The sequence below is a fragment of the Symphalangus syndactylus genome, chromosome 11 (genome assembly GCF_028878055.3).
Source record: "Symphalangus syndactylus isolate Jambi chromosome 11, NHGRI_mSymSyn1-v2.1_pri, whole genome shotgun sequence".
In the NCBI taxonomy this organism is placed as follows: domain Eukaryota; kingdom Metazoa; phylum Chordata; class Mammalia; order Primates; family Hylobatidae; genus Symphalangus; species Symphalangus syndactylus.
In genome coordinates, this window is record NC_072433.2 from 43,117,061 (window position 1) to 43,137,107 (window position 20,047).

At 50.4% G+C, this 20,047-nt stretch overlaps 1 protein-coding gene across 3 annotated transcripts; it reads left to right on the forward strand.

Moving 5' to 3' along the window:
* The first annotated feature begins 1,081 nt into the window (after positions 1–1,081).
* Positions 1,082–16,365, forward strand: SNX20 (sorting nexin 20). Of its 3 annotated transcripts, XR_010114419.1 has the most exons (5): positions 1,206–1,785; positions 5,440–5,578; positions 7,053–7,204; positions 14,878–15,007; positions 16,013–16,365. XR_010114419.1 is itself a non-coding variant. In XM_055298209.2 (4 exons), exons 2-4 carry the CDS (start codon positions 5,449–5,451, stop codon positions 9,537–9,539), a joined length of 951 nt encoding a protein of 316 aa, XP_055154184.1. In that variant the 5' UTR covers positions 1,082–1,785; positions 5,440–5,448; the 3' UTR covers positions 9,540–11,304. The 3 variants fall into 3 exon arrangements, 2 of the variants coding, with proteins under 2 accessions (XP_055154184.1, XP_063468814.1); XM_055298209.2 differs by lacking the exons at positions 14,878–15,007; positions 16,013–16,365 and adding an exon at positions 8,871–11,304 and having other exon boundaries at positions 1,082–1,785; XM_063612744.1 differs by lacking the exons at positions 14,878–15,007; positions 16,013–16,365 and adding an exon at positions 8,871–11,304 and having other exon boundaries at positions 1,123–1,557.
* The last annotated feature ends 3,682 nt before the right edge of the window (positions 16,366–20,047 follow it).

The window sequence follows — 20,047 nt, forward strand, 5'->3', positions numbered from 1 at the left end:
TCTATCTCTACAAAAAAAAAAAAAATTTATTAGCCAAGCATGGTGACATACCTGTAGTCTTAGCTACTCAGGAGGCTGAGGTGGGAGGATCATTTGAGCCCAGGAGTTCTAGGTTGCAGTCAGCTATGATGGTACCATTGCACTCCAGCCTGGGTGATAGAGCAAGACCCCATCTCCAAAATAATAATAATAATGACCATATCAAGTGCAGGTGAGAAGGTGGAGCACCTGGAATTCTCATACACTGCTGGTGGGAATACAAAATGGCACAGCCACTCTGAAAAATATTTGGCGTAGCGTAATCTAGCACAGTTGAAGCTATCCATACTCTGAGACCCAGCAATTTCACCTCAGGTAAGTACACGGACTTGGATAAATGTGTAAGAATATCATCAGTGGCATTGATCATGATGGCCATCCTAGGAACAACCCAAGTGTGCATCAAAAGACAAAAAAAAAAATGATAAATGGTGATGTATTTAAATAATGTAACAACAGAAAACCAAACACAGTATGTTCTCACTCATAAGTGGGAGTTGAACAATGAGAACACATGGACACAGGGAGGGGAACATCACACACTGGGGCCTGTCAGGAGTGGGGGCCAAGGGGAAGGAGAGCATTAGGACAAATACCTAATGAATGCAGGGCTTAAAACCTAGATGATGGGTTGATAGGTACAGCAAACCACCATGGCACATATATACCTATGTAACAAACCTGCAGGTTCTACACTGGTATCCCAGAACTTAAAGTAAAATAAATAATAATAATAATGTAGCAACACAACAATGGAAATGAAAAAAAGTAGCTACACAGAAATGCATCAGTGAATCTTATAAATGTTGCAAGAAAGAAGCAAGGCACTGGAGAATACACACAGTATGCATGGTTCAATTTATATAAGATTCACAAATGAGTAAAATGAAACTGAATTGTTTGGGGATCTCATAGGTGGTAAATTTCTAAGGAAAAGCAAAGAAGTAACCCCCATCTGAATCAGGACTGTGACTACCTCTAATAGAGAGGAAGGGAATCATGGCTCAGAAAAAAACACATGGTAAACTTCTGGGCGAGGCAGCAAAGTTCTATTTTTTTTTTTTTTCTTTTTGTCTGATTTCCGTCTCTTGCCCTCAAGGCCACAAAGATGGGTGGCCATGAATCACACCACTGCCCTGGGGTTTCGCTTCCCTGGGACTTTCTGTTGGTGGTGATGGATACAGATTTGCTCAGAGAAAAGGCACCAGATGGAACTGTAATTCTACCCTACTGCTCTTCTGTGTCAGTCACTGGCTCTGTGTCCCACCAGCTCTGTGATCCAAGCCTCGGTTTTCCCATCTGTTCAAGGGGCATGACGGCCCCCATCATGCCTAGCTCATAGAGTAGAATAATGAACGTTAAAGGGCTCTGGGAGCTAATGCCTGAATGCCAGAGATCAACGGGGACTCGAAGGACAGCCAGACTGCTGCAAGGCTGCAGGGAAAGTGAGGCTGAGCTAGATCCCACAGGGCTGGCCCGGCACTGCCTCGCCCTTCCCTGCGCTACCCGGAGGAAGAGGTGGGTACAGCTGGCAGGCTGGCAGTTGAGTTCAATATACCATGTTTCACCAGCCAATGGGCTGGGGCGATCAGAAGCAGGTCACACAGCCTGTTTCCTGTTTTCAAACGGGGAACTTAGAAAATGGCAGCCCCTCATCTGGTCGCCGGAGCTGGGAACCAAGAGCTCAAAGGGGCCATGTGACACTCCTCCCGGACCCCTGGACACACACAGCCCTGGAGACTGGAGGTCAGTATTTGATCCCAAGCTCAGCTGTCCTCTGCCCGCTGTGGCCTGAGTCCCCTTCTCCTGGGGCCCTGCCTGGCACCTGTTGGGGGCAGGGTGGGAGGGGAAAGAGTTAGTGACAGCCGCTGTGTCTGGAGCTCTCCTTAGCGCACTGAGGCAGAGGAAGGGACAGCTCCTGGATCCTCCACCACCTCCATTCGTTTTGAAATGCTAGGCGCTTGTACAACGCATCTTGGGCCTGGAGAATAAGTCACCACACCTGTGTTTCTCAAAAAACAGTGTCAGGGAACCCCTGCGTCAGCATAGCCTTAGGGAACTCATGGAAAATGCAGAATCCTGGCTTGTTCAATCGTACTTTCCTATGTTAGGAGCCAGGATACCTGCTTTTGAACAAGCCCCTGGGATCCTACCCCCACCCCACCAGGGGATTCTTACTCACACTCGGGTTGGGAGCCCCTGGCTTTGGCAAGGCTTCTCAGGTGAGCATCCAGTTGTTGGAGGGTACCCACCCTTTCCCCAAGAGAGGCAGCCACACATCTAACAACCTGAGATCTCCTGTCTCCCAGAGTGGGCCAGGTGCTTTATTTCACCCCCTAGAGGCTCATCCCCCATGAAAAGTCCTCTGCAGGCCCTCAGAAAGATAGTGTGGCCTCTGTGGGCCCAGTAGAAGAAGGACTGGATTTGGCAGTCAGCTCTTGGAGAGGGGGGTGGTTAGGACACCCGGGGACAGGAGTTGGAGAATGACTGTCTATGCACACAGGGCTGGAAGGTAGAGGGGGCTGGGAAGCTGCTCTGTCCCGTGGGCTAACTACAGGCCCCCAGGCCAGCAGCGACAACACTTATAGCATTTTGTTATAAAGTCAAGAAATCTTTGCTACAGAGGGTGAGGAGAGGGGAGGAAAGGGCCATGGAACCGTCTATGTGGCTATCCCCAGAGAGCTTTTAGAGTGACAGGATTGCTTTCCCATTTCACAGATGAGGAAACTGAGGCCTGGAGAGGGATGGGAAGCTACCCAAGACCCCATGGATACACCAGTGCACAACTCTTTCCTTCCCCCTCCTCTTTAAATGGGTGACTCCCAATGAAACCTGTAAGAAACAACCATAAGAGCGCTGACTGTGGCTGCTGAATTTGATTTTATTCTAAGGCCTGGTTTCATAATCAGCTTTCTCAGTCTTTACTGGAGTGTCAAGCCGAGGCATCATTTCTAGGGTCTTACAGGGTCTCTGGGCCAGTAGTGCCCTGCTTCTGACCTGGAGCCAGCTGCCTGGTCATGAAAGCAGATCTGCAAAGGCTGGGGCCCCTGAGGCCAAGGCCACTCGCCATCCCCCATTTTACAGAAGTGCTGAGCATAGGAGTGCCCTGGGCCCCCAATAATCCCAGCCACCAAGAATCACGTAGACCACCCGCTGTCTCACTTAGGCACCTATCAGAATGTAGGGAACCCACCCCTAGTCATCCGTCATCTTATCAGCAGGACGGGGCTTGTAGCCACATTTTTCAGGTGGGGAAACTGAAGCCTAGAAATATTAAAGCACTTGCTTAAGGACACACAGTTGGTCAGGATGGAAGGCGATGTCTCCCGACTCCCTGACAGGGACAAGAGACAAGCAAGAGGTACCCGTGACGGCATGCTCAAGAATGTGCAGCCCTGGGCCAGTCAGGCCCCTGCTCCATGCCTCTGTTTTCCCATCTGTAAAAGGTGAGGTTGGATCGAGGGTCCCTGAGGGCCACCCACTGGACGGCTGTGCAGAGCCATATGGAGAAGGCCCCAGGGTTCCTTTCACCCAACACAGCAAGCACTTCCCCCTGAAGTGCAGGCTCTGGGCTCCAGCTGACCTCCCCTCTCCCAGGCCAGGGGCTCTCACTCCTGGAGCAAGGGACAGGCACTGGCTGTGCTCAGGGACATGCATGACTCCTGCCCCCATCTGTGCTCAGGGGGTGCCAGGGAGGCATTGGTTTTATCTTTCTCTAGGCCGTAGTCAGCCCAGGGGTTCAGACCAAGAGCCCAGAATCCAACAGACCAGAGTTCGAGTCCCAGCTCTACCTCTATGTTCCACTGGCAGCTTCCTCAGGTCATTTGCACCTTCCTTGTCTTGAATTTCCATGCCTAACCCGTATACCAGCTACTCCCTCCAGCCAAGCTAATGTTTTAATTGTCCCTTTTTCTAAGTTGTCTCAAACATTTGTAATTCTATTCCAGTCCACCTTAATTTAGTCATTTATTTCACAAATATTTCTGGAAACATCTAGCACTTACCAGACACTAAGAGCAGGGGCACTACACAGTCCCTCAGATGGACAGGGCCCTGAGCTGAGGCTTCAGAGTCTGCCTGACTGAATCCTCACCCCAGCCTTGTGAACGTGGGTTCTGTTATTATCCCCAATTTGTAGGAAACAGAAGCACAGAAAAGTTGAGTCACTTGCCAGCTACCAGATCATCCCATCCACGTATCCGGGTCACAGACAGAGTTATTATGTAAACCGGATCCCAGCTGCCTGTTCTCCCTCCCTGAGTAAGGTGGAGAGAATTCTGAAGTCAGCCCAGCCTGGGTCTGTATCCTGCCCACCACTCACCAGCTCTTCATCTTTGCCAACTCTAAGTCTCAGTTCCCTTATCATAAAAGAGAGATGCAAACAGTCCTGAGTACAGACAGTGTTCAGGTTAGTGCAAGAGTGTGTGTTGGGTGTGAAGTGCACAGCCAACATGTCACAAGCACTGGAGACAAATTCAGCTTTGCTTGTTGCGCACACTCACCAGCTGCGTGACTTTAGACCTCAGTTTTCTCATCTGTTATGTGGTGGTAATGATAGACTTCTGTGAGCATTAAACTAGATTAGGGGCTATGAAGAACCTAGGTGGGTATGAAGTGGGTATAATAAGCTATCAGTTAATTTTGCTGATAGATAGATAATTGATTGATTGATCAATAGAAGATTCATACCAGTATCTACCTGCTCTGAACACTGACCTTTCTTTTTTTCTTTTTGAGACGGTCTTGTTCTGTCACCCAGACTGGAGTGCAGTGGCGTCATCATAGCTCACTGCAGTCTCAGTCTCTTGGGTTTAAGGGATCCTCCTGTCTCAGCCTCCCAAGTAGCTGGGACCACAGGCGTGCATCCTGGATAATTTTTTTTTTTATTTTTTCTAGAGTTGGGGTCTCACTACATTGCCCAGGCTGGTCTCAAATTCCTGGGCGCAAGTGATCCTCCTAACCCAGCCTCCCAAAGTGCTGGGATTACAGGCATGAGCGGCCATGTTCAGCTTGAACACTGAGACTTCATTCGCATGTGTAACATAAAACTGAGTATCTAGACAAGCCAGCATCTTTCTTTCAAGTAATCACTAAAGCCAATACTTTTACTTGAAATCATCTCATTTAAAACTCTGAGCAATACGTAAGGATCACCTCAATAACACATGGATCATCACAATAGGTGAAGGGTCTTCTCTGCCTTGGAGTAACCTGTCCAGCAAAGGGGCAGACCCAGGTTTGGGATCTGGCAGCTGGGAGAGTAGGGAAGGTTGAGCCGTGGAGCCACTGTCATTCCCTCTGCCTGCCAGTAGGGGGCATGACACAGCACCTAGGCACCCCAGGAGCCACCGGGAACCCCAACTGGAGTGGGTCCTCACTGTTCTCTTGTTCCTCTGGCAGCCTTGGAGCATGGCAAGTCCAGAGCACCCTGGGAGCCCTGGCTGCACAGGACCCATAACCCACTGCACGGCAAGGACCCAGCAGGAAGCACCAGCCACTGGCCCCGACCTCCTGCGCCCAGGACCTGACGGGCACTTAGGTGGGCTTGAGGCTTGAGACTCAGTCTGGGGGAGAGGTCTGAAGACATTCAAAGTACAAATGTGGGTCACTTTGGTGGATACAGCAAGAGGCCCGGGCAGCTCTTGTAACTTGGGTTATCCCAAAGCAGACACTGAGACACAGATCTGGTGCAAGCTGTTTATCCGGGAGACGGTCCTAGGAGTCATGGCAGGGGAGTGGGAATGGAAGGAAAGGGCAAGAGGCCAGGGCAGGACATCAGTGAACAGATAGGCACGGTAGGTGGCTGAGGCTCAACCCCAGCGGGGGTCTTCTGGGAGACCCTGGAATGTATCTCTGGGTTGTCCTATCCTAGGGGTGAGAAAGCCGGGCTGTTATCTACCAGTCCTGCCCTACATAGGAGAAGGGACGCTCCTGGGCCTGCTGCTATGGCCCTATAAAGCCCTTAGGGAAGCCAGTGGCATGTTCTGGAAAAGTGGGTGCCAAGAGGGCATGGTCCAGCCTGGGGCATGGACAGCATCTGCCGTAGTGCCATCTCCTGGAACAAATATTTTCTTACAATCCTTCGAGATGCCCCTATTCAATACCTGCTGTTCCTGGCCCTATGCAGGGCACTGGGGAAACAGAAACAGGAACAAATCAAACACTGCACTAGTCCTGAGGTTTGGTAGAGAAACAGATCAGTGAAAAATAGTTAGACGTGCCACGAAAAATAAATAAATAAAATTAAAAACCTATAGGAACAAGTTGGGAAGCTCTTACTCTAATGCCAAGGGGCATTTGCAGTGATGTGGGGGCTGGGTCTTGAAGGGTAGACTGGAAAAGAGCTGGGACCCATGCCCTTTGCAATAAAATGCACAATTATTTGTGCTTCTTAAGAAGCTCAGAGTGGCGCAGGGCTCAAGTGGGGTTTAAGAAACACTGTGTTCGTTTTCCAGGCATGGAAATAGAGGTTTGGATGCAAGGCAGAGCAGTGCATGTCCGAGAAGAGCCCGGCATGTGGGCAGTTAGATGAGAAGGTTAGGAAGGGCCAGCTCGCTGAGGCTGGAACATAACATCCTCATCGCTGCCTCCCCTGCCCACTGATGTGTGTTCAAGGAGTCCTGGCGAGAGTCAGGAAGTCAGGGCTGCAGGGAGCACAGAAACACACAAGCCACCGTCTCTGCTTGTCCAGAGCAGGGATTTCACCGTGGCCAATCTGCAGACCATAAGTGGATGATGCAAGGTGCCCGCACCGCATTCCACAGCTGAGAAACCACTTGGGGGTGATGGGCTATTTGAGATTGTCAGTGGTAGGGTGGATTCTGCCAGGCTGGGCACAGAGGTCTGTCTGACGCCCCGATTGGGCCTATAAACAGCGGGGTGGGAGAGAGGGATATTCAATACTCTTTAGGAGTTCTGATATGCCATCTCAGATAGACCCAGCCATCTCCCCAAGCCCATGCCTTGAAAGTGCACTGACCGGGTGCAGATCCTTAAGGGTGTTGCCCTTCCAGACACACACAGTGGCCTGAGCTCCAACTCCAGCATGACCACGCGGGAGCTTCAGCAGTACTGGCAGAACGAGAAATGCCACTGGAAGCACGTCAAACTGCTCTTTGAGATAGCTTCAGCTCGCATCGAGGAGAGAAAAGTCTCTAAGTTTGTGGTAAGCAGAGATCAGGAAATGGTGGAGCCTCTTTCACTCTGCTTCCTTCCTGGCCCTGAATACGTCTGTAGAGCCTCAGGTTTCCCAACTATGAAATGGGTCAATACACTAACTCACAGCGTTCTTCTGGAGAAAATGGCCAAAGAGCAAGATTTCAGGCTCAGCACCTGCTAGGGTCTGTGAGGATTCGAACCATATAAGTCGTATTTCTTGGTCCCAAGAAGGAAATAGCCCAGTTTAATCCCATCTTAACGGGTGTTGGTCACCTGTATCCTTTCTTCACCAATTTTGCCATATCCCTGTATCTGTTATAATTATTATTACTTATTTTTTTCTTTAAATTGGATCACTTTTTAAAAACACGAAGCACATTTATTTCAAAGAGAAATACGTTAAATGGAAAACCAATATCACATGGCACAAAGAAAAAGTAACATACTAGAAAAGTCGATACAAGGAAAGTCAATACAAGGAAAGCTATGTGCTGTTATTAAATTCTAGCTGGGTACTGTGGCTTCAGGAAAGCCCTGCACCTGGGAGCTGCTTTCTCTGTTAGAATGGAATTTTAGCTTGTGTTAAGGGATGTTAAAGACTGCCTAAGAGCCACACTTCATCCTTCTCCTTCACTTACCTGGGACCAGGATAAATAACAAAGCTACCACTGAATGCCAATGGCATGCCGGGCACAGCCCCATGTGGCTTCAGTGCATTAACTCATTTAATCCTCACTAGGTGAGGTAGGCACTATGCCTATCCTTGTTTTATGAATGAGAAAAGTGAGACTTGGAGAGGTTAAATTACTCATCTAAAACCACACAGCTAGACCATGGTGGGGCTATAATTATAACCCATGCAATCTGGCTCTGGAGTCAGATTGCACGGGTTATAATTGCCCTTAATATATAATTGCCTGTAATCAGGATTCTCTTGAAAGAGAATTGAAAAGAATTGATTTTCTTACCATATAACGGCATCACCAGTGTACCTAAATGATGTTATATTGTACCTAAAACTAATTCCCAAGTGTGAAACATTTGGAAAACACAGCATCTCAGTTCAGAAAACAGAGGCCCAGTTTTAGCAAGTAAAGCCAAGAGGGACCCCAGCAGCCTGCAGGGCAGGACCCTCTGCCCTTTCTCCTCCCAGATGTCCCCACCTTGCTGTGTTGTTGTTCCAGGGTTGACTCAGCTGATGCCAATAGCAATTTAAAACAGAATTGGGCCAGGCACAGTGGCTCATGCCTGTAATCCCAGCACTTTGGGAGGCCCAGGTAGGAGGATCGCTTGAGCCCAGGAGTTCAAGACCAGCCTGGGCAACACAGCCAAACCCCATCTTTAAAAAAAAATCAAAAAATCTGCCGGGTAGTGGGTGTGCCTGTAGTCCCAGCTACTCAGGAGGCTGAGGTGGGCGGGTCACTTGAGCCCAGAAGTTCAAGGTTGCAGTGAGGTATGATCGCATCACTGTACTCCAGCCTGGGTAACAGTGCGAGACCCTGTCTCTAAAAATAAATAAATAAATTAATTAATTAATTAACAGAATTGCATATAAGGATCGCCCGTTTTCAGGGCATGCTTTACACCGGCCTGGTGAACTTTACTCTCGGGGTGCTCTGCCCACCGCAGCCCCCGCCGGGAGGTGGCCACAGCTCTCTCTGGTTGCGCCCTAGGTGTACCAAATCATCGTCATCCAGACTGGGAGCTTTGACAACAACAAGGCCGTCCTGGAAAGGCGCTATTCCGACTTCGCGAAGCTCCAGAAAGCGCTGCTGAAGACGTTCAGGGAGGAGATCGAAGACGTGGAGTTCCCCAGGAAGCACCTGACAGGGAACTTCGCGGAGGAGATGATCTGTGAGCGTCGGCGCGCCCTGCAAGAGTACCTGGGCCTGCTCTACGCCATCCGCTGCGTGCGCCGCTCCCGGGAGTTCCTGGACTTCCTCACGCGGCCGGAACTGCGCGAGGCGTTCGGCTGCCTGCGGGCCGGCCAGTACCCGCGCGCTCTGGAGCTGCTGCTGCGCGTGCTGCCGCTGCAGGAGAAGCTCACTGCCCACTGCCCTGCGGCCGCCGTCCCGGCTCTGTGCGCCGTGCTGCTGTGCCACCGCGACCTCGACCGCCCCGCCGAGGCCTTCGCGGCCGGAGAGAGGGCCCTCCAGCGCCTGCAGGCCCGGGAGGGCCATCGCTACTATGCGCCTCTGCTGGACGCCATGGTCCGCCTGGCCTACGCGCTGGGCAAGGACTTCGTATCTCTTCAGGAGAAGCTGGAGGCGAGCCAGCTCCGGAGGCCCACGCCCCGCGGCATCACCCTGAAGGAGCTCACCGTGCGAGAATACCTGCACTGAGCCGGCCTGGGACCCCACAGGGACGCTGGAGATTTGGGGTCACCATGGCTCACAGTGAGCTGTTTGGGGTTCTTCTTCTGTCTTTCTTTTTTCTTTTCTTTTTTGTTATTTGAGACAGTCTTGCTCTGTCACCCAGGCTGAAGTGCAGTGGCTCAATTATGGCTCACTGCAGCCTCAAACTCCTGGGCACAAGCAATCCTCCCACCTCAGCCTCCCAAGTAGCTGGGATTACAGGTGCACACCACCACACCAGGCTAATTTTTAATTTTTTTGTAGAGGGTCTCTCTGTTGCCCAGGCTGATCTCAAACTTCTGACCTTAAATGATCTTCCTGCCTCAGCTTCCCAAAACACTGGGGTTACAAGTGTGAGCCACCGCCCCTGGCCTGGAGTTCATTTTTAATGGAAAAAGCCACTGGGGGCTCTACCTCGCTGGGTGACTTTGGACAAGCCCCTCCTGTGGTCCTCAGTTTCCCCATCTGTATCGGACAGAGGTGCTCCTCGGACCCCTTGGAAGTCTCGGGTTGTGTCCCACGTCCCCTTGATGCCAGGGCCACTTCATCTCCAAAACACAAAACAAACTGCCAAAACCGTCCAGAGCAGTGTCCACCCCACCAGTGTCTTCGTGGGAAGCTGGAGGAGAAGTTTACCTCGCACATTCTAGACGAAACTTAGTCCATTTCCTTGAAGACAGTTCTCTCCAGCTGCTCCAAGGCTTTTCTCTCTGTTCCTTCCACCTTGGAATTGCTTTAAAATATTTCCATCCATTATCCTAATACTATCTTAGTATTCTAGCCCTTCCCCCTTACCACGTAGACCTGAAGAAGCAAAACAAAAGCTCACCTATTGCCCTCAAGAACAGCCTCTACACACACACACACACACACACACACACACACACAGTGGGAGTTGTATGCCATCCTTTTGAAGGGTGGGAGGACCCTGGGCCAGAAAGCAATAATGGCATAAGATTCTGTGATACAAGGCATTTTTGGCAAGGGAAGTTGCCAACAATTTTTCTGGCTGGAATGGCATAGCACATTGTCTAGGGGTGGATTTTCATTCATAAGGCAGCTGTTCCCTGAATGGCTTCCCTGGGTTATGTAGAAACAGCCCTGGGAGGAGGTGATAACAACATACTTAATGGGGCCTCTGGGTAGAAAACAGACTGAATCCTCAACACTGCCCCTTTTGAGGATCTGTGATCCTGGAACCTCTCTGATGGACTGGGATGCCCTTGACTGAGGTCTGCTGTCTGGAAAGGACACCACAGGCCCAGAATGAAGGGGAATCTGGACCAATGATCTAGATTCAACACAGGGCTTGGAGCTGGTGGTACAGGCTGGTTTTGGCCCAATGTGTGTTGGAGGCTGGAAGCCCCTGAAGACCTAAACTGCCTGGATGAGCTTATTAGGGTGAATTAATGAGTCTGTAATTTGGGAACCTTAATGTGAGGCACCACTTAAGGAGAGGAACTTGGCCCAGCAAGTGATCACTCGAAGTGGACAACCATGCACTAGACTGCATCAGAATCTGTTCAACAGCGACACCTTGTGGTAACAACTGTAGACGCCCCATCAGGCTGGATGGGAAACTAAAACAGACTGTCTCGTCTTTGGGCAGATATCCCTCAAATCTCCCAATCTACTCCAGGGAAAAGACACTTCAAGTGAGAGATATTGGACTTCTTGAAAATCTAGGCCTATGGAACATTAAAGTGTTAAATGGAAAAATTAAAGAGCTATGAGTCTATTTGTAATGATGAAACATGATATTGATTTTTTCAGTTATTTCTTCAAATCTAAAATGCTATCAACTCTAAGATGCACCAAATGTTTACTAAGACAGAAAAAATACCCAACATGGACAGTTTAATGTGGTATTCCAGCAAGAAAACTGGAAAACCGAAGAGTTAGACCCCCGATGTGAGAGTTAACACCAAATAAACCTGTTGTACAGGAGGGGACATTAAGGAAATTTGCACAAATTAAACTTGACACTGGGTGGAGTACAGGGAACTTCCTCTGAGAATCTGAACTGCAAGCGGGCACTCACCCATGTTTTAGGGCTGAATACACACAGCGTGGTCCAAAATCCCTCAAGCAGAGAAATCATGTTAAAGTGGTCTCAGATGGAGGTGTTCCAGGTGCCTCAAGACTTGGAGATCTTTAGGTCTTCCCTGGGGCTGAAGGATGTCAGCATCAAGCCAGGCCTATAAGAAGTGTAGGATCCTGTTGAGTTCAGAGGTGCTGAAATGCGAAAAAAAAAGTGCATCTCAAAATCACAGATAGATGATATGTGTGGGGTGTGTGTGTGTGTGTGTGGTGTGCACAGAGAGAGAAAATACTTATATGGGAGTAAAGGAGCCTATAGAATCACATGGGGGTTCCCCATCAGTACCTCTGAAGAGGGGTTGGCTTCCCACACAGTGCACAGGAAATGGATTTATTCAGGCTTCCCAAAAAGGGACTGGCCACATGGGGCAGCTTCAGGACCATCACCTTGCCTCTTCCCGATGACACTCTATGCTCCCCCTCCTCGTGCTTCTGGCAGCCTTGCCTGAGCGTCCATGGGAGTTTTTTCTGGCCATGGACATTGCATCTTCATCTGCTACAAGTTGTCTGATGGCCTGGAATGGCCTGCCACAGCCAGCTCCTCCTGGCATCTCCCATATGCTGCAGCAGTTAGAGCCCACTCATTCCTTGGGTTCCTGGAACAAGTCCTTGAATTCCTCAGGCCCCCACCTCCCGCAAGCTTTCCGAGGGGCCCACTGCAGCCCCACCGGGGTACCCCACCTCCCTGTTTGCCTGGGCCCTCTCCCACGCCACCTGTATTAGTCTTTGTTTCTAGGGGACTTTAGAGTGGTGGCAGCTGGGACTGAACATTCTTCTCCTGACCCCTCAAAAGCTGGGTCCACAGGAAAGGTGAGGAGTACCTGACCTCCAGGATGGGGCCTTGTTAGGAACAAAGAATTTCAGACCCCACCGTAGACCTGCTGAATCTGAGTCTGCACTTTAACAAGAGCATCCCCCACTGCCGCAGGTGACTCTTACCTGCATACCTCAAAGGTTGAGAAGCCCAGTGTTCAACTGACCTGAAGGCACCTCGATGAAAATCGTCCATGGAACTGGGTCGTCTGTGGTCCTGGGTTCATCCCCATCCTTGTCTTCTCTCCACCCTGGCCCTCTACCATACAGGTGCCCCATCCTAGAGGACTGCAGATGGGATCACCATGCCAGCCTCACAACCATACCTGCAAAACCACTGTGGGCATTTGGCCTGGAGCTTAAAGGGGTTCATTCCAGTGAAGCCCTGCTGCAGCAGCCACTCCCCCCTACTGGCTGTGACGGAGTCCTGGGGTCTTCACTTTGAGCTGGGATTAGGCATCCTCATGAGACCCTGTCCCCTGGGATGCTGGCAGGTCCCTGCCACGCCCACGATTGAAAACAAGCTCTGCAAGCAGCTCCCTGTGCGGTAAAAGTCAGGGCTCCCCAGGCCTACTGTGTGACCAGGCACTGCTGGGCCATTGATAGCACCATCACTCCAGCTCTGCTCAGGACATGTTCCTATCCCATTTTTCAGTTGAGGAAAATGGGATCATTTGTAACATTGTAACCTGAGGGGGTTAAGTGACTTGCCCAGGGTTACACAGCTAATAACTGGAGCAGGAAATTAAGCCCAGGCTTTAATTTGACCCAAGCCCTAATTTCCTTGCTGAGCCCCACATTAAAGGATGTGGAGGAGAGGGGAAGGGATATGTCCCTGGTCCCCTCACCGAAATGGGTCCTTGTTATGGTTTGGATGTATGGTTGCCACCTCCAAATCTCATGCTGAATGTGACTCCCAGTGTCGAAGGTGTGGCCTGGTGGGAGATGTTTGGGTCATGCGGGCAGGTCCCTCATGGAAGGCCTGGTGCCCTCCCGGTGGTAATGAATGAGTTCTCGCTCTGTTAGTTTACGTGAGAGCCGGTTGTTTAGAAGAGCCTGACATGACTCTTGCTCCCTCTCTTGCTATTTAAGTCACGAGCTCCCCCTTCCCCTTCCACCATGAGTGGAAGCTTCCTGAAGCTTCACCAGAAGCAATGCCGGTGCCATGCTTCTTGTACAACCTGCACAACTGTGAGCCAAATAACCCTCTTTTCTTTATAAGCTACCCAACCTCAGGTATTCCTTTACAGCAATGCAAAATGGACTGACATGCCTTTAAAGGTCATTTCACTCATCTCCGTTTACAGATGGGGAAATAAGGCCTGGAGAGGTAACTCACCCAGGGTCACATGGCAAGATAGGGACAGCACCAGGACCAGACCCGAGATGTCCACGTCAAAGTGATATGCTCTGAGAGGCAGCACACACAGAATAACCCTGCATTCAAATTCCAGGAAGCCCTTAGGGGTCACCCAGCTGGGCCTAGGGGTGCAGGGTCAGTGCTGAGGCCTGGGCAGGGCCGCTGGCCTCTCTGAGCTTCCTGGCTCCAGGCTGGGAGGCACAGTTCAGGATGGACTGTGACCCCTCGGCCTAGCATGCCCTTAGCTCTGCTCTCTAGTGGCTGTCCCCATAGCTGGAACTCTGTTTTGGAGCAGCAAAACCAGTTCCACCTGCTGGTAGGGGTACGTTGGCTCCCAACACATCCCCAGCAGGCCTGTCTTGGGCTCAAAAGCCAAGCTGTGCCCAGCCACGTCTCCAAATGCTTCCTGGTCCCCATGCAGCAACTGCATTTAGCTGCCTTCCCAGAACTTCCTGCGTGCTCACACAGCCCTTCCCTCTGGGGCCCAACAATGCCACAGCCTGTTCTATCAATCACCAGCTGTTTTCCTTTGAGCAGTCTCCTTTTACTTATGCACATTTACTTGAAAAAGAAACTTCCTATTACTATCCTAAATGGAAACTCAGAATCACTTGCTATAATTAGAAAGTAACTATAAAAATAAACACAATGAAACCGATCACTGTTATTACACCCTAACCCGCTTTTACCTGAGACAGGCCCTGAGCCTGAGGCCGCTCATAGACTTTTGTTAAAAGAGAGAGAGACAGAGACAGAGAAATAAGCATTAGAGACCTGCAATCACCAAGCTAAGACTTCTCTTTGATTTACTCAGAAGGACTGGAAAATATTGTCCTGTGAAAGGAGGTAAGTTTCTCACCACGTAGCGCTGATCATCCCATGTTGCCTGTGCGTTGCTGCAGACCATCTGGGGTCTTGCCCAAGCACCCTGGAGACTTTGCTCCCTGGTTTCCTGGTCCCCAAGTCGTGTGTTCAGCCCTGTGTGCTCTCCAGCTCCTAAGACGTGGGCCTGGTTTCAGCTTTGATTGCCCACTCTTGGCTTTCAACCCATAGGCTCCAGCTCCTGACGCCACACCCTGATATCAAGACCCTCAGATGGAGCGAGTGTTCTGGGCTGGTGGAAGCCTGAAGCCGCAGTATGTCCTTGAGTGGATCCCCCACTCATCTAGCTGTTGCCCCCATGGTAAGAGCAAGAAAATGCCCTCCCCTCCAAAAGTCCCCACACCAAGCCCCCATCCATCAGCTCCCAGGTCCGGCCCCCTCACTAGCTCCAGGCTGGGAGGCACAGTTCAGGGCAGACTGTGGCCCCTCAGCATAGCATGGCCTTAGCTCTGCTCTCTAGTGGCTGTCCCCATAGCTAGAACTCTGTTTTGGAGCAGCAAAACCAGTTCCACCTGCTGGTAGGGCTAAGTTGACTCCCAACATGTCCCCAGCGTGTTGGTGTTGGGAGCCTTGATCTAGCTGCTCGTTTTCTCAGTAACCAAAGATCCCTGGCACTCCTACTATGTCTCAGGCCTTATCTAGAGCTGGGGATACAGCAGTGACCAGGACAGAACTGGTCCCTGCCTCATGGAAGTGAAGTGTCAGGAGGCCACTCCCAAAACAAATGGAAGCTGGGACAGAATGATGTCCTCAGCCAGGTGGTCAGGGAAGTCTTCTCAGAGGAGGCGCTGTTCAAAGAATTGCAGCGCATACAAAGGAGCTGGCCCTGGGAGCACAGAGAGGTGAGCATTTTAGGCAAAGGGGTAGCAGGAGCACAGCCCTGAGGCAGGAAACTACCCGCCCCCCCCCCCCCCACCCTCAGGATCCTCAGTTCTGGTTTGCACCCAGAAAGGGGGCAGGTCCAGGACACACCCAGCCTGATGTGTCACACTGGCTGTGCCAGCTGAGACAGTGGGCTCCAGGTGCCACTAACAGAGAAGCCTTGCAAGGCAGGTCCATGCACTGCCCACCTCCAGTTACCGCTCATTGCAAAGGAAATGAGCTGGGAGCCTGTGTGTAGGCTGTGCAGACCCTTTTGGTTACATGCCACAAAAACCCAGGTTAATCTGATGAGGAAGGAATTGATTATCTGTAAAGTCCAGGAGCAGGCTAGCTTTACACCAAGCAGAATCCAAAGACTCACACTTTGTCATCTCATGTCTCTCTCTCTCTCTCTCCCACTTTCGCTTTCTCTGTCTCTTCTTAGTTCTGCTTTCCTCCACTGTGCCTTCGCTCTCAGAGAGAGCTCTCCCCTGGCAGTGACAAGATGGCTGCAGCAGCTCCAGCAAATTCAGAGGACTCCCCCATCCAGGGTCCTTATGAGCTCCTCATCTGTCGGATGTGCAGTAAACACTCACATGTCCTTTCCTGAGGAGCCCAGTGGCTGGGGTGGGGGCTGAGGGGCAGCCCCTGTACCCTCACAGTGCAGCAACCTTGGTTAGCTCACCCATCAGGGCAGACTTGGGCAGAAATCATGTCTTGGCATATTGTTTTGTAATCTACTTTTTAAATTGTCCCTATATATTATGAGCATTTCCCTATAATATACAATATTCTTCCACATTATGTTTAATGGTTTTGTTGTATTCTAATGCATATTCTATAGTTATTTTATCCACCCCACAATGTTGCAAAATGTCCTTATTTGGGGCAACACTGCTGCAAACACTTTGACCCATATGTCCTTTTTGTGTGCACTCTTATGGCAACTCCTAACGGTGGCATTTCTGAATCATAGAAACTTTTTTGACTTTTACATATTTTATTTTTTTAGTTGACAAAAATTGTATTTATGAATCATAAACAATGATTTTGCTATTACTTAATTTTTCTCTCTTCAGAAAGGCTGTATTCACTCCTCCACCAGCTAAGTGTGAGAGAGGCCCTTGAACTTTGCATAACAGTGGCTGTGGGCGTTTTAAACTTTTTTTTTTTTTTGAGACGGAGTCTCGCTCTGTCGCCCAGGCTGGAGTGCAGTGGCGCGATCTCGGCTCACTGCAAGCTCCGCCTCCCGGGTTCACGCCATTCTCCTGCCTCAGCCTCTCCGAGTAGCTGGGACTACAGGCGCCCGCCACCACGCTCGGCTAATTTTTTTGTATTTTTAGTAGAGACAGGGTTTCACTGTGGTCTCGATCTCCTGACCTCGTGATCCGCCCACCTCGGCCTCCCAAAGTGCTGGGATTACAAGCGTGAGCCACTGCGCCCGGCCTTAAACTTTTTTTTTTAGATGGAGTCTTGCTCTGTGGCCAGGCTGGAGTGCAGTGGCACGATCTTGGCTCACTGCAACTTCTGCCTCCTGGGTTCAAGTGATTCTCCTGCCTCAGCCTCCCAGGTAGCTGGGATTACAGGCGCCCGCCACCATGCCCGGCTAATTTTTGTATTTTTAGTAGAGACGGGGGTTTCACCATGTTGTCCAGGCTGGTCTCGAACTCCTGACATTGTGATCCACTCACCTCGGCCTCCCAAAGTGATGGGATTACAGCCATGAGCCACCGCGCCTGGCCTTTAAACTATTTTTTTCTTTTTGAAACAGAGTCTCGTTCTTGTCTCCCAGGCTGGAGTGCAGTGGCGTGATACCGGCTCACTGCAACCTCCGCTTCCTGGGTTCAAGCGATTCTCCTGTCTCAGCCTCCCGAGTAGCTGGGATTACAGGCGCCCGCCACCACGCCCGGCTAATTTTTGTACTTTTTTTTAGTAGAGACGGAGTTTTCCCCATATTGGCCAGGCTGGTCTCGAATTCCTGACCTCAGGTGATCTAAACTATTTTTACTGGTTTAATTTTTTTGCCTTTCCACGGGGCACGTCTGGAGAGACCGAGAGGATCTGATCCTGCAATTTAAAAAGTAGACAGCAGGTGGCGCTGCAGCCTCGGCGGCTCCGAACGCATCACCGCGGTGCGGGCGGAAAGAGCTGAAACAGCTGGGAAACCGAAACTTTCTCCAGGCTTCTGAAAGCCCTTAGACGGGATTTGAAATCATGCTGCAAAGAAAGAGCTTTGCTGCTTCTATAACCTCTCCCCAGCAAGTGTTGGTGGGGGGTCCCCGGGCGACCTCCACTTGGGGTTTGGGACCTCCCTCCCTTTCTGCCCCACCATCCTCTTCCCTCAGCACAGAGGCCACAAAAGACGGAGGCCGCCGCCCTCCACCTCCCACAAGCGGAATCCTCAGGGTTTCATAAGAGAGGGCGCTGCAAATAGCCAGTATCGGCGCCCCCAGGAGCAGGACCGGCCATGGCTCCCGGGAAAGGGCTTAACTGCGCCTCTCTCGGTCTGGGGGGAGAGGCCTTTCCCCAGTAAGGTCCTCGCCACGTCACTTTCCAGGGGGAGAGACTGAATGCCCTGTTCCTTACAGATCCCATCTCCCACCTTTTCAGGACCCAGATGGCGAGAGGGGCTCCCCACCCATCTGCCTACTGAACTGGGGGAGTGAGAAGAGGACTCCCAGGGGACGCCACTAGTGACCTTTTAATTCACCAGTAGACACACGAGGCTGTAGAGACTGTGAGTAATGTGGGTTGGATAAACAAGTAAAAGAAAGGAAAATGGAAGGAGGCTGGGAGGAAAAGAAAAGAGAAATGACACTCCCTGCTTGTTAGAGTATAAATGGTACAACCACTTAAGAAAACCATTTGGCACCATCCCTCAAAGCTGAACGTAAACTGCCCTATAAGTACCCAGCAATGCCGCTCTTAAGAATATACCCTATAGACAGATAGGCAAGCATGCTCACCAAAAGACATGTACCAGAACTGCACAGCAGGAACCGTTCCTGATACTGTCCCACAGCTGGAAACAACCCAAGTGTCTGCAAACCATAAAACAGAGACAGGAATTGTGGTATTCTTATGTGGAACATGAGACAGTTATGAAACAAGCTATGCTTGGACACAAGGAAGTGGAAGAACCTCACAAGAGACTGCACGAAAGAAGCCAGACACAGACTGATGCAGCCTGTGTGGTTCCATTTCCTGAAGGCCAAGGACAGGTCAGACTCAACCAGACGGCTGAAGGATGCTTGCTTAGATGACAAAACTCCTGCTCTAGGGTTCTCCAGAGAAAAAGAACCAAGAGCAGAGATAGATATGGATATGGACATATATGTCTATATATTTGCATATAAACAGATTTAGTATAAGCGATGAGCTCCTACAATTATGGAGGCTGAGAAGTCCCAGCATCTGCCATCTGCAAGCTGGGGACCCAGGAAGGCCGGTGGTGCAGTTTGAAGGCCTGAGAGCCAGCGAGCTGACAGTGTAGACTCCAGTCCGGGTCTGCAGGCCTGGGAACCAAGAATGCTAACAGCAGGAGATCCAGGCTCCAGCTCGGCGGTCATAGAGGAGGCAAATCCAACCGTCCTCTGCCTTTTTTGTTCCGTACAGGCCTTCAGTGAATTGGAAGATGCCCATTCACATGGGGGAAGACCGTCTGCCTCACTCAGGGCATCAACTCCAATGTTAATCTCTCCTAGCAGACATACCCAGAAATAATGATTAAGCAGACATCCGGGCATCCCATGGCCCAGTTAAGCTGACATAAAATTAACCATCACAACTCCTGAAATTAAAAAAAGCAGAGAGGGTTACTATAAAAGTTGAGATGGTGGTTATCACTTCCAGGGGGTGTGGAGGTTTTGACTGGGATGGGGACAGTGAGGAGTCTCAGTTCTTACTCTTGGGTGATGGTTATAAGAGTATTTGCTTAGTAATAATTTGCTAAGCTGTACACTTTTATGCACTTTTCTCTGTGTGTTATATTTCACAATAAAAATATCTTAATAGGCTGGGTGCAGCCACTGACATCTGTAATCCTGGCACTTTGGGCGGCTGAGGTGGGAGGATCACTTGAGGCCAGGAGTTTGAGACCAGCCTGGCCAACATAGTGACACTCTATCTCTACAAAAAGAAATTAAAATTTAAAAATGTTAAAATTGGCCGAGTGCGGTGGCTCACACCTGTAATCCCAGCACTTTGGGAGACTGAGGCAGACGGATCACCTAAAGTCAGGAGTTTGAGACCAGCCAGGCCAACACGGTGAAACCCTGTCTCTACTAAAAATACAAAAATTTGCTGGGTGTAGTGGCGGGAGCCTGTAATCCCAGCTACCTGAGAGGCTGAAGCAGGAGAATTTCTTGAACTCAGGAGGTGGAGGTTGCAGTGAGTCGAGATCATGCCAGTGCCCTCCAGCCTGGGCAACAGAGTGAGACTCTGTCTCAAAAAAACAAAAAACAAACAAACAAAAAAAGAA